This window comes from Ranitomeya variabilis, chromosome 2 (assembly GCF_051348905.1).
Source record: "Ranitomeya variabilis isolate aRanVar5 chromosome 2, aRanVar5.hap1, whole genome shotgun sequence".
NCBI lineage: Eukaryota > Metazoa > Chordata > Amphibia > Anura > Dendrobatidae > Ranitomeya > Ranitomeya variabilis.
In genome coordinates, this window is record NC_135233.1 from 117,510,409 (window position 1) to 117,525,155 (window position 14,747).

At 43.6% G+C, this 14,747-nt stretch overlaps 1 protein-coding gene across 2 annotated transcripts in view; it reads right to left on the reverse strand.

The window, feature by feature from the left end:
- The window catches only part of LOC143804618 (two pore channel protein 2-like), a 100,240-nt gene that overhangs the window by 42,547 nt on the left and 42,946 nt on the right, over positions 1-14,747 (reverse strand). Inside the window, exons 5-7 of one of the 2 annotated variants that reach the window (XM_077282875.1) lie at positions 13,785-13,901; positions 9,796-9,914; positions 3,184-3,285 (exon numbers count right to left, since the gene is read on the reverse strand). In XM_077282875.1, the coding sequence (XP_077138990.1) occupies positions 3,184-3,285; positions 9,796-9,914; positions 13,785-13,901 (338 nt within the window). The remainder of the gene's footprint in view (positions 1-3,183; positions 3,286-9,795; positions 9,915-13,784; positions 13,902-14,747) is intronic. The other variant, XM_077282876.1, reaches the window with a different exon arrangement.

The window sequence follows — 14,747 nt, forward strand, 5'->3', positions numbered from 1 at the left end:
GTTTGATGAAAAAAAAATTAGCAATTTTTAAAGTTTGAATTTTAATGACCTTAAATCAGATGGTCGTACTACACCAAATAGTTAATAAATAGCATTTTGCATATGTCTGCACCGGTTTTCAAACATCCTTTTATATTGCTAGGATGATGAAAGGCTTAAAGAGAACCTGGCCCCTGGAAAATGCTATTAACCTGCAGATGTGGGGTTAATCGAACACTGCAGGGAGATAATTAATTATATCCCCCCCTCCCCGCACAGTTCCGGTGTCAGTCACGGGGGCGGCGCTGATGCTGGTGCACTCTGAGTATACAGAGATCAGGCTATAACCGTGGCCCTGACTTATCCTGGCTCAGCATTAGGGCCAGCTGCACCAGTTACAGACACTGCTCTGTAGACTTTAATGGGAATTAACAACAGGCTTTTGCTATGTAATTTGAAAGCATCATGATGTAGGAGCAAAGACCATGATTCCAGGGATGTGTCACTTACTGTGCTTGCATGTTGCCGTTTCAATAAAATTAGTGTTTTATCAGCAGATTATCACTACAGGACTAGATGTTTTGTCCCTCCTCAACAGGTCTGTGTAACTCTGGCCCACTACTGATTGACAGCTTCCTGCCTATGCAGAGTGTACATGGAAAGCTGCCTATCAGTGGCGAGGGTGGGGTTATACAGAGCTCGGCATTTAAAGAACTGAGGTATCTGGAGGAAACAGTGAACAATTTGCATCTTTATTTGTGCTTTACTATGTGCACTTTATAGTTCTGGTTGTTCAGGATGTGATTGATTTTCATTTTCACTTTTACATTAAAAAGGTGTTTTAAATGGTGTAACTATTTGTAGATACTTTTCAGGGTTTTTTTTTATTTTCTGTGGTGGTTTTTGTTCTGCAAATGTTTTCTTTTTTTCATGCGGAGTCCTGCTATGGTACTTGAACACTTACTAGTCTAATTAGTGGTCTAATACACTGAAGTTCTCATGTATTCGTTCATTGGACCTGTGTTTTGCACTAACAGGAGATCTTGTAGGCACTGTTGTTACAGGCCATTGTTTGCCCTTTGGTTGCCATGACAACCAGCCTCACCCCATAGCACAGGGGTGCCGATGGAGCTAGAGATGGAGCTCCCTCTCTCTAGCAGCCATCTAGATGCAGCAATCGCTATGGACCGCAGCATCTACAGCGTTAAACAGCCACGTTTGGTGCTGGCACAGACCCCGGCTGTTGCTGCAGGAGCTCAGAGGTCAGTTGGGCCGATCTCCTGTGGGTATTGTCAGCTCCTGTGCCAACAGGAGAACCATGACAGACTGGCACCTCCACCTGTGGGAACACCTTCCTGAATAAGACCTACTATTACATCCAGTGTCGGGTGCTGGATAAAGTTGAGCCATCACCATATTTCACAATACAGACTACATACATTATTTAAAAGATCTCTTAGACCTGGTGAAGCCGGCATATAGATCTAAAAAATCCATGCCAGAACAATGAAGTATTTCCTTATAAAAATTTGTATAAAATGCTGAGTTTAATACCAAGATTATACAGCCATTCTGACATGAACTTTCATAGTAAGTACACCAACCTCATCAGGTCTTAACGGGAATCTGTCAGAAGATTGTGCTATGTAATCTGAGAGCATCATAATATTCGGGCTGAAACTCTGATTCCAGGGATGTGTCACTTACTAAGCAGCTTGCTTTAGCTTCTATACAATTAGTGTATTATCAGCAGGAGATTATCACTGTAGGACTAAAGGTACCTTCACACGAAACGACTTTGTAACGACATCGCTAGCGATCCGTGACGTTGCAGCGTCCTCGCTAGCGATATCGTTTCGTTTGACACGCAGCAGCGATCAGGATCCTGCTGTGATGTCGCTGGTCGCTGAATAAAGTCCAGAACTTTATTTGGTCGTCCGATCGCCGTGTATCGTTGTGTTTGAAAGCAAAAGCAACGATACCAGCGATGTTTTACACTGGTAACCAGGGTAAACATCGGGTTACCAAGCGCAGGGCCGCGCTTAGTAACCCGATGTTTACCCTGGTTACCAGCGTAAAAGTAAAAAAAAAAAACAGTACATACTCACCTGCGCGTCCCCCAGCGTCTGCTTCCTGACACTTACTGAGCGCCGGCCCTAAAGTGAAAGTGAAAGCACAGCGGTGACGTCACCGCTGTGCTGTTAGGGCCGGAGCTCAGTCAGTGTCAGGAAGCAGACGCTGGGGGACGCGCAGGTGAGCATGTACTGTTTGTTTTTTTTACTTTTACGCTGGTAACCAGGGTAAACATCGGGTTACTAAGTGCGGCCCTGCGCTTAGCAACCCGATGTTTACCCTGGTTACCCGGGGACCTCGGCATCGTTGGTCGCTGGAGAGCGGTCTGTGTGACAGCTCTCCAGCGATCAAACAGCGACGCTGCAGCGATCGGCATCGTTGTCGCTATCGCTGCAGCGTCGCTTCGTGTGAAGGTACCTTAAGTGTCTTGTACAAGGCAGTCCAGCTAATCTGTGTAACCCCGCCCCACCAGTGCTACATCTACAGCAGAGAAAACAGGTATCCTATCAAAACTGCATCAAGCAATCCAATAAGTGATACATCACTGGAATCAGATTCTCTGCTCCTACATCATGCTGCTCTCAGATTCCACAGTAGACAGATGCCCTGTTTCCAAGCTTTACCCACACTATTAAACCAGATCAGTCCAAAGATAAAACAAGACAAACTGCATAGTTTAATAAATATATCTCTTGGACTTTGATCGGACTGCTGTCCTTGCTTTAAAAGCCAAGTCCAAATGGCTGCGTAGCTCTATCTGACTGAATCGTTTGGGACTTGTGAGCCTTGTTGTGCTTTAGCCAGACTCATAAAATGCTTATTGTAATATCAGATTTACACAAGCATTCTGACATGGATTTTCACAGTCAGCCCACTAGCCTCATAAGGTATAAGAGATCTATTGCTAATATGTACGGTTTATATGGTGAAATCAAGTGACAGCTGCACTTTAACACTTTTGCACTTTATTTTACTATCACTTTCCTACCTATATGATATTACAGGATGCAGAATAACATTTATACAGATAACAATAGGTGTATGTGACCACAGTGTAAGAAAGTTATTCACTCATTCCTTTTAAATAAAATGTAGTGCATTTCAATTTACTGCAATATACGCAGAACTTACATGACATCCGGGCTGTTCGCAGTAGTCACCAACACATAAAGATTAAACACACCGTCAAGGTAGTTTTCAAAGTAAGGTTCTCCTTCAGCTGTTACAAGTTTTCTGCAAGTGATGAAATACATGAGGAGGAGGAGCAAGAGGAAGAAGAGCAAGAGGAGGAAGAAGAGCAAGGGGAGGAAGGAGGGAGAGGAGGAGGAAGAGGAGGAGGAAGAGGAGGAAGAGGAGGAAGAGGAGAAAGAGGAGAAAGGAGGAAGAGGAGGAAGAGGAGGAAGAGGAGGAAGAGGAGGAAGAGGAGAAAGAGGAGAAAGGAGGAAGAAGAGCAAGAGGAGGAAGAAGAGAAAGAGGAAGAAGAGAAAGAGGAAGAAGAGGAGGAGGAAGAGCAAAAGGAGGAAGAGGAAGGAGAGGAGGAGGAAGAGGAGGAGGAGGAGGAAGAGGAGAAAGAGGAGGAATGAGGAGGAAGAGGAGGAAGAGGAGGAGGAAGAGGAGGAGGAGGAAGAGGTGGAGGAAGAGGAAGAGGAGGAGGAAGAAGAGCAAGAGGAGCAGGAAGAAGAGCAAGAGCAGGAAGAAGAGCAAGAGGAGGAAGAAGAGAAAGAGGAGGAAGAAGAAGAGAAAGAGGAAGGAGAGGAGGAGGAAGAGGAGGAGGAGGAGGAAGATGAGGAGGAACAAGAGCATGAGGAGGAAGAGGAAGAAGAGGAATAGGAAGAAGAGGAGGAAGAGAAGGAGGAGGAAGAAGAGCAAGAGGAGGAAGAAGAGGAAAAGGAAGAAGAAGAGGAGGAGGAGGAGGAGGAGGAGGAGGTTGCTAGTTAGTGGTAATTGCCCCTAGGCTCCCCTGCTCCCAAAGAAAAAAACAAAAAGCAGAGCGCAAAGTATATACGGACACTTATCCTCTTGTTGTTAAATGGGGTCCATGGATACATTTTCTGCATGGCAGAAAGCTTTGGTGTCGCAATCAAACGGATATTCAATTTTGAATCCACCCTAAACTAGAGAAAGCTAAATACATCAACACTAGTGATCAGGTGTTAGCAGAGCATGCTCGAGTGCCAATACAGTGTCTTCAGCATGCTCGAAAATTAAGTTCAAGTTGCCGTGGCTGCATGTCTCGTGGCTGTTCGACCACCGCAACACATGCAGGGATTGCCCGTTTGTTAAACATTGCCTGCATGTGTTGCGGCTGTCGAACAGCCGCAAAACATGTAGCCGCGGGGAATCTAACAGAGTACCTACGGCGTGCTCAAAAACTACTGGCACTCGAGCGTGCTCGGAAAACGAGAAAATGACGAGATTTCAGTTCCAAAAACTGATTCTTTATTCACATAAGAAATTCTGAGGACATACACAGTCAGCGGTACAAAATCACATGACACGCATCAACGCGTTTTGAATGTTTGCGCAAGCTTAATCAAGATTTATCTATATCTAGATCAAAGTGTATAAGAAATGGGGGATGAAAAAGAAAAATTGAGCAAAGGCAGACAACAAAGAGTTACAGATCATAATTTTAGGTCAACAGGAGTTGGTTGTCCAATGTGATTTCCTGTTATTAAGTCATCAATTGCCTTATTGATCAGACAGTATAAGGCTATGTTCACACACTGCTCTTTTTTTTTTCTCCAGCCACAACCTGATCTTTTGGCAATAAAAAAAACCCCTACAGCCAAAAGGCAGATTTTGCTAACACTTTTGCTTATTTTCTGCAGTTTTTTTACTGTGTTTTACAGAATAGCAAAGTTCAGCTTTGCTTTCACCTTGCAAGCATGAACAGCAGAAGGCATTAGGCCACCTATGCAAGACGTATGTGTGACCATACAAGATTTCTGTTAAATAAGGGCAATTTTATAAAAATTATTCAGAGGAAAATTTTATTTTTTTATGTCTGAAAAAATACTGACTATTCTAAACAACAAAACCGGGCTCATGCATGAAGAGCAGCCTTGAACTAAGGTTACGTGAGTTCATTAAAAATACACAATTGCAAATATAAAAACAGTTAAGAAAATTGAATTGGTATGGCATGGTCTATTTAACACATTGATAGGGCACTGCTTACTTTCTCGCATTGGTAGGGCATTGTTTACTTTCTCACATTGTAGGGCATTGTTTACTTTCTCGCATTGGTAGGGCACTGTTTACTTTCTCGCATTGGTAGGGCATTGTTTACTTTCTCACATTGGTAGGGCATTGTTTACTTTCTCACATTGGTAGGGCACTGTTTACTTTCTCGCATTGGTAGGGCACTGTTTACTTTCTCGCATTGGTAGGGCACTGTTTACTTTCTCGCATTGGTAGGGCACTGTTTACTTTCTCGCATTGGTAGGGCACTGTTTACTTTCTCGCATTGGTAGGGCATTGTTTACTTTCTCACATTGGTAGGGCATTATTTACTTTCTCGCATTGGTAGGGCACTGTTTACTTTCTCGCATTGGTAGGGCATTGTTTACTTTCTCACATTGGTAGGGCATGGTTTACTTTCTTGCATTGGTAGGGCACTGTTTACTTTCTCGCATTGGTAGGGCACTGTTTACTTTCTCGCATTGGTAGGGCATTGTTTACTTTCTCTCATTGGTAGGGCATTATTTACTTTCTCGCATTGGTAGGGCACTGTTTACTTTCTCGCATTGGTAGGGCATTGTTTACTTTCTCACATTGTAGGGCATTGTTTACTTTCTTGCATTGGTAGGGCACTGTTTACTTTCTCACATTGGTAGGGCATTGTTTACTTTCTCGCATTGTAGGGCATTGTTTACTTTCTTGCATTGGTAGGGCACTGTTTACTTTCTCGCATTGGTAGGGCATTGTTTACTTTCTCACATTGTAGGGCATTGTTTACTTTCTCGCATTGGTAGGGCACTGTTTACTTTCTCGCATTGGTAGGGCATTGTTTACTTTCTCACATTGTAGGGCATTGTTTACTTTCTCGCATTGGTAGGGCACTGTTTACTTTCTCACATTGGTAGGGCATTGTTTACTTTCCCGCATTGGTAGGGCATTGTTTACTTTCTCACATTGGTAGGGCATTGTTAACTTTCTCACATTGGTAGGGCATGGTTTACTTTCTCACATTGGTAGGGCATTGTTTACTTTCTCACTTTGGTAAGGCTTCTTTCACACCTCCGTCTTGAGACGGCCGTCAGAATGCGTCGGCGCAACGTATCGACGAACGTTGTAAAAAGATCGGCAAACGGATATAATGGATCCAGTAAAGTGACGGATCCGTCGAATTCGGTAGTACCTGAATTTTAATGCATAAAACTCGAGAGAGAGAAAGAGAAAGAAAGAAAGAAAGAAAGAAAGAAAGAAAGAAAGAAAGAAAGAAAGAAAGAAAGAAAGAAAGAAAGAAAGAAAGAAAGAAAGAAAGAAAAAAAAACAAAAACACCGGACTACAAAATCCTTCCAGGCATGCTCAGAATGAAAAACAGGATATGTCGCAGGATTCCTGTGTTTGACGGTCAGCGACTAAGCCTGCGCCCATAGACTTCCATTACAGCCAACGACGGGCAGCGCAGGACCCATCGCTGAGCGATTTTCCGACATGCAAAACAACCGTTCCTCTGAACATTTTCTCCCCCCGACGGACCGCTATTTTCCGACGGATCCAGTGCACGACGGATGAAAAGGATGGCCATCCGTCACAATCCGTCGCTAATACAAGTCTATGGGAAAAAACAAACATTTGCAGGATCCTATTTTTTCAAAAATCCACGGATTTCGACGGGAGGAAAAAGACAGAAGTGTGAAAGAGGCCTAAGGGTACCGTCACACAGTGCAATTTTGATCGCTACGACGGTACGATTCGTGACGTTCTAGCGATATCGTTACGATATCGCAGTGTCTGACACGCAGCAGCGATCAGGGATCCTGCTGAGAATCGTACGTCGTAGCAGATCGTTTGGAACTTTCTTTCGTCGCTTGATCACCCGCTGACATCGTTGGATCGTTGTGTGTGACAGCGATCCAGCGATGCGTTCGCTGGTAACCAGGGTAAACATCGGGTAACGAAGCGCAGGGCCGCGCTTAGTAACCCGATGTTTACCGTGGTTACCAGCGTAAAAGTAAAAAAAAAAAAACCGTACATGCTCACCATCTGATGTCTGTCCGGTCCCTTGCCGTCCGCTTCCCGCTCTGACTGTCTGCCGGCCGGAAAGTGAGAGCAGATCACAGCAGTGACGTCACCGCTGCACTCTGCTCTCACTGTACGGCCGGATCTGTCAGAGCAGGAAGCGGACGGCAAGGGACCGGACGGACATCAGATGGTGAGCATGTACGGTTTTTTTTTTTTTTACTTTTACGCTGGTAACCACGGTAAACATCAGGTTACTAAGCGCGGCCCTGCGCTTAGTAACCCGATGTTTACCCTGGTTACCCGGGGACTTCGGCATCGCTCCAGCGCCGTGATTGCAACGTGTGAGCGCAGTCTACGACGCTGGAGCGATAATCATACGATCGCTGCGACGTCACGGATCGTGCCGTCGTAGCGATCAAAATTGCACTGTGTGACGGTACCCTAAGGCATTGAACTGGACAGACATTGTTTACTTTAACACATCACTAATTTAATTAAACTGTAGTAATACTAACATTCCTGCTTATCTGAGGATACCAAGACATTAAAGGCAAAGTTTAAACTTGGGAAAATAATAAAAATAAATTGGTTTCAGTTCCTGCATACCTGTGTTTTTTTCACCAAACACCATGCAAAAAAAAGATAGCGGCTATTTATTATATAGCAAATAGTTTTTGCAGCTATTTCTGCACTTACTCCACTTTTTATGGGTGAAAAAAAAAAACCGCTGAAAGAATTGACATATGGCAGTTTTAAAAAACGCGACAGTTTTCCTATTCAGTCAGGAAAAAAAGTGTGTGCATTAAAATACACAGTAAAAAAATACAGCAAAGAACGCAATGTGTGAACATAGCCTAATAGAGGAGGAGCTACAAAGTTAAAAGGGAGTCAGTCAACCGAAACAAAGTATTAAAGGAAACCTGGTGTCATGGTAAGGACATGGTTAATGTCCTGTTCTCTCAGGGTTAATTTTGCTTGCCTCTTTTTGGATATGGGTGGGGTATTTATACTCACTCCAGGCTGGGATTCCCTGTCAGCTATATGCTCTTCTAGTCTGTGTGCCTGACCCCTGGATTATGTGCCCAGTTTGCAATTGTTTTGCTTGCTCTCCGTGCTGTACTCTGCTTTTTTGTTCTTTTGGATTTCTGACCTCTGACTTCTCTTTTGACAATCCCCAGTCTCATGTAATGGTTATAAAGACTTCTCTTGGAAAAACTTACTGAATGTGTGGATTCGGTGCCGTGTCCCTCTACCCCGACGCGAGTTTAGTATGCACTCCTTCAGGGGGCGTGTGTTTTTATTTTTGAGTTTATTTAAAGAAATTTGTAATAAAAATATTATTGCTTTTAATTTGGTGAAATGTGCTTTTTCTGTTCAGTTCCCCTAAGCTGAGGGAGTATAGTGTAATGGACGGATTTGTTATGTATGTGTTTAGCTCATGATATTGTTGGACTAATAAGTGATATAACTCTCCCTATACATGCATGCAGAGAGAGAGCCATCACTGAAAGGGTGAGCAATGCGAGAAGACACCACCAGGGAGCGATCTGGTCAACTAGTCTCCTGTGCGGCTTGGTCCCTGACTTGGTATTACAGGTTTTTTTTTGCTCTGAAAAGTTGTTGGGCAGCATGTATCAGCTGTCAGATTCCCTTTAAGTAAGCACATACCTTTTAGGAAATATAGCCTCTATAAAAATCACACATTTAGTGTGCTAATCATTGCCTCTGTTCTGCAGAAACTGAAGTTTAATCACACATATTGATCAGGGTACTTGGTGCACCCTAGGTGTGGCAAAAAGACTCAGTTCACCTTTATGTCCACTGGTTTTGCATGTCCCTGCCTCCCTCACTGGTGATTCACATCATTGGCTAAACTGGAGGGAGAACTGTCTGTTGACAAAGCTGAGGAAAAGTCAGTCCTGTCATTCTCTACAGACAGAGCTCCCTCCTAATAAACTAGTGCTGTCAATCATCGGTAGGGACATGCAAAACTAGTGGGTGGACCAGTGCACGGAGCGGTTTATTCACACCAAGGGTGCACCCAGATTTGAAATTTGGATAAAAATTCAGTTTCTCCAAATTGGAAGCAGCAATGAGAACAATAAAGGTGAGATTTTTATAAGGGCTTTATCCCATACAAGACAATACAAGACAATGTTCTTAATTTATACCATCAATTTAGAATGAAAGACTCTGTTGAAGTAATAAAAATATGAATATAAGTCCGCAAGGACAGGGTCCGCTCCCCTCTGTACCAGTCTGTCACTGTAAACTTGATTACTGTAAACGATATTTATAACCCTGAATGTAACCCCTTTCTCATGTACAGCACCATGGAATTAATGGTGCTATATAAATAAATAATAATAATAATAATAATGATAAACAGGGTATTTCCACTATAAGGAAGCCAATTCATGGGTAAAAAAAGGTGAGGTAGAAATTGAGTCATTACTAAAAAAATAATAATAATTATGATACTGTTTATGGAACAATTATGTAAAAAAATTCTATAGTCTCACTACAATAATACTAAAATTGAGCTTTACCTGCTTCCAAAAAGTTTTTGAGCCATGAGTGAAAAAATTAAGACACTGAACATGAAAAGGAGGAAGACATAGAGGATCTCCGGTAATGTGTTTCTGATGCTACGGAACGCTCGGCGGATCTGCAGACAAAACAGGAAAAACATTGTTATAGAAAAGAAAATCCACACTTCTTCCTGAAGTCTCTGAACAGACTAAAGCTTTTTATGCTATAAAGTAAATTATAGACTGATATAAAAATGGAGGTCAGCATTGTTGGAGATCTGCAATGATAATAATAATAATAATAATTTTTATTTATATAGCGCCAACATATTCCGCAGCGCTTTACAACTTATAGAGGGGACTTGTACAGACAATAGACATTACAGCATAACAGGAATCACAGTTCAAAATAGATACCAGGAGGAATGAGGGCCCTGCTCGCAAGCTTACAATCTATGAGGAAAAGGGGAGACACGAGAGGTGGATGGTAACAATTGCTTTAGTTATTTGGACCAGCCATAGTGTAAGGATCGGGTGTTCATGTAAAGCTGCATGAACCAGTTAATAGCCTAAGTATGTAGCAGTACAGACACAGAGGGCTATTAACTGCATAAAGTGTATGAGAACACGATGCAAGGAACCTGATTATGTGTTTTGTTTTTTTTCTATTTTTAATAGGCCACACAGGGATAGTTAGGTTAATGCGTTGAGGCGGTAGGCCAGTCTGAACAAATGTGTTTTTAGGGCACGCTTAAAACTGTGGGGATTGGGGATTAATCGTATTAACCTAGGTAGTGCATTCCAAAGAATCGGCGCAGCACGTGTAAAGTCTTGGAGACGGGAGTGGGAGGTTCTTATTATTGAGGATGCTAAACTGAGGTCATTAGCGGAGCGGAGGGCACGGGTAGGGTGGTAGACTGAGACCAGAGAGGAGATGTAGGGTGGTGCTGAGCCATGGAGTGCTTTGTGGATGAGGGTAGTAGTTTTGTACTGGATTCTGGAGCGGATGGGTAGCCAGTGTAATGACTGGCACAAGGTAGAGGCATCGGTGTAACGGTTGGTGAGGAATATGATCCTGGCAGCAGCATTCAGGACAGATTGGAGCGGGGAGAGTTTGGTAAGAGGGAGACCGATTAGTAGAGAGTTAAAATAGTCCAGACGGGAATGAATAAGAGAAACAGTAAGAGTTTTTGCAGAGTCGAAAGTAAGAAAAGGGCGAATTCTAGAAATGTTTTTGAGATGCAGATAAGAAGAGCGAGCCAGTGATCGGATGTGGGGGGTGAATGAAAGCTCGGAATCAAGGATGACCCCAAGGCATCACACTTATATAAGGGAATTACTGTATACATAACAGAATTCAGAAATACATTGATTTGTGTTTCTCCAAATCATCTGACATCTCTAAAACATATGCGCCGATTACTGCAAGCTATTTTTTTTTTTGTAATCGAGTTCAAAGTTATCTCCCAGACGGGATTAAGTTTATCAGACAGAATTTTATAATTTACTGTGTCAATTCAAGAAATTTGGAGCTATACTATATGGACAAGAGTAGATGGACAAACCTTGTAATCATTGAATTCAGGTTGTTCATTTTGTCCCATTACCAAAGTGTATAAAATTCAGCCCCTCATGTGTTGAAAGAATGACTAATTCTAAATAGCTCACCGATACCAGCGTGGCCCTGTAAAAGGATGCCACCATTGGAACAATTTCTTCTAAATATTTCACAATCACCTGTGAGTGGTATTCTTGAAAAGAGGAAGTACTTAGGAGCCAAGGAAACTCATTTAGAAAGTCCAAACCTCCTCTTTTATTAATATCAGTAACAAAACCAAGCCAGGAACCTCATGATATGGGATTACATGGCCAAGTAGTTGCATACAGGCATTACACCACCAAGCAAAATGCCAAGCGTCGGATGGGGTGGTGTACAGCATGCCGCTCCTGGACTCTGGAGCAGTAGAAAGTAGAAGGAATGTGTCACACAACCCTGGTCTGGTCCTCGGTCCAGGTCAGTGCTTTATAGCCGTAGATGGCAACTGCGCAAGTTTCCTTACCTTCTGGGATCCCAGGCTTGGCTTATGGTTCGCAAATGGGCGAGATATCACCTGTGAGTTGCACAGATTATGTTGCACCAGGTATGAATCAGATACTGTTACGGATAACCCAGAAGTTGAGGAAATTCGCACAGGACCTGTCCATGACCAGAGAGTACGGATCTGGACCGTGGTTGTGTGAAATGATTCACTCATATCTAATGGAAAGGTTTTCTATGGAGTGACGAGTCACTTCTCTGTCAGTCTGTTGGACATGTCTGGGCTTGGCAAATGCCAACTAAATATTATCTGCCTGACTGCATTGTGCCAACTATAAAGTTTGGTGGAGGAGGGATAATGCCATCGGTTGTTTTTCTGAGGCTGGCTTAGGCCCTCCAGTTCCAGTGAATGGAAATCTTAATGTTTCAGCGTACCAAGACATTTTGGACAGGTGTAGCCTCCAATTTTGTGGGAAAAGTTTGAAGAAGGATCTATTCTATTCAAGCATAACTGTACACTAGTGCTCAAACCAAGGTCCATAAAGACATGGTTGGGCAAGTTTGGTGTGAGAACTTGACTGGCCCACACAGATCTGTGACCTTAACCCAATTGAACACTTATGGGATAGACTGGACTAGAAATTGTGAGCAAGGTCCTCTCAACATCAGTGTTTGACCTCACAAATGCTCTTCTGGATGAATGGGAAAAAATTCCCACATACAGTACATACTCCAAAAATCGAGAAAAAGGACTTCCCAGAAGAGTGGAAGTTGTTTTAGCTGCAAAAGGACAAACACCATATTACTGCTTATGGATTTAGAATGGGATGTTATAAAATGTGGTGTCTCAATACTTTACTCCATATAGTGGATAAATATTAGGAAACTAGATGGTGGCCCGATTCTAACGCATCGGGTATTCTAGAATTTGTATAGTAGTATATAGCACAGCCCACGTAGTATATAGCAGAGCCCATGCAGTATATAACACAGGGCACATAGTATATTGCCCAGCCAGGTAGTATATAGCAGAGGCCACGTAGTATATAACACAGAGACATATGTAACACAGCCCAAGTAGTATGGCAGCTTTCTGGAGACCGTCCCCGGCCCGTCCGTCCATGAGAGGAGCAGATGTACGGCCGGTAGTGAGAGCGGTGGAGGCGCCATCTCCGGCACTGCAGGAGCAGCACACGGACCGCGCCTAACAATAACAGGACACGTGTGTAGATGACGGAGAGGCCAAGGGCCCGGCCGGGAGTGTGGCTCTCACGGGGCGCCCTGCAGGACTCCACAGTGCCAGCGCATGGGCTGGCTCCGAAGAGCTGTTCACGTGCGGAGTGATAGTCCGCCCTTCCTGTAGTCCGGCACAGAGGCCGTTGCTGGCAAAGGACATCGTGGCTGCTCCCGGGAGTGTGCGGAGCCCCGGGCACAGGTCAGATGATGGCGGCCGTTGTGATCTCCCCATTGTATTTCCATGTCCCGCATTGTGAGCGCTTGCAGCTTCCTCCCCATTAAAACCTTGTGCACCATGTGCGGGTCATGTGTCAGCAGTGAAGCACGCAGGGGGCACTGACGGGGGGAGTAGGGAGGGACTAATCGGACTATGCCCGTCGCTGATTGGTCGCGGCAGCCATGACAGGCAGCTGGCGCGACCAATCAGCGACGCGGAATTTCCGTGACGGAAGTTGCCGACAGAAAGACGGAAGTACCCCTTAGACAATTATATATATAGATTAATGGATTTTATATAAAAAAAGATGATGGTTCCAGGATGGGCAGTAAGATGCCTGTAACATAGCCTCATACTTTGAGATAGGATTTAAGCAACACAGGTATACAATGAATGATTCCCACATAAGGAAATCTCCATTTCATGGCTTGAGCTTTACCGTTCTGCAAAGACTAGGAAAGGGTTGAACATTCTATATATCTGAACTACTTGGAGATCCTAAGACAAAAAACTCACCTGTCGACTTTCAGCAAAATTAACCAAGTAAATGGGACGTAGGATTCTAGACCATCGAACACTTGGAATCTGTGCAATAAGCAAAGATCCATAGATCATCAAATCTATTAAGTTAAGCTGTAAAAAATAACAATGATTAAACATTATAATTAGTGTTCTATATATTAGAATACATTTTAGACAACTTTGATACAGTTTTTGAGATACTCGTCAAAATACAAAAAGGGAAATAATTTAAAGAAAATGTTATTTCCATCTCTGAGTTCATGGCCGATACAGGAATTTCAGCATCAAAGCACCGGCCAGATACCACGTGACCGCTCAGCACAGGAAGAGCTGCCGGGAGTACAGAGATGCAGGGAAATGCAGCGACCACGCGAGGAGGGTGAGTATGACAGAGGACTCCGAGCCACGCATACAAGGGGGAGGAAGCCAAGGCACGCATACATGGGGAGGACGCCGAGCCACGAATTCAAGGGGGAGGACGCCGAGCCATGCATACAACTAGGAGACCGGGGGAGCCACACATAGCAGGACAGGGATGAGGGGACAATGCATACCCAGCTTATACTCAAGTCAATAAGTTTACCCAGTTTACCGTGGCAAAATTAGGTGCTTCGGCTTATACTCGGGTTGGCTTATACTCGAGTATATACAGTAGCTTAAAGGGGTTTTCTCACAAACAAAAGTTAATTTTAATCAATAGATCTTGGAATAAGAAAGGAAGTTCCACAATTAGATGTGTTTAAATAAAATGTTCCTGTGCTGAGATAATCTTATAAATGTGCCCCTGCTGTGTACTGTGTAATGGCCGTGTCTGACGTACAGGGACATGGTCTGATCATACCACAGCACCTGGGCAGGGGGGAAGCAAAAGAGTATACAGGCAGGACAGCTGGGGATCACAGCTACTGCTTTTTTGTGAGGCAAAACATTTCCCTGCCTGTTTTTAAACAATGTTTT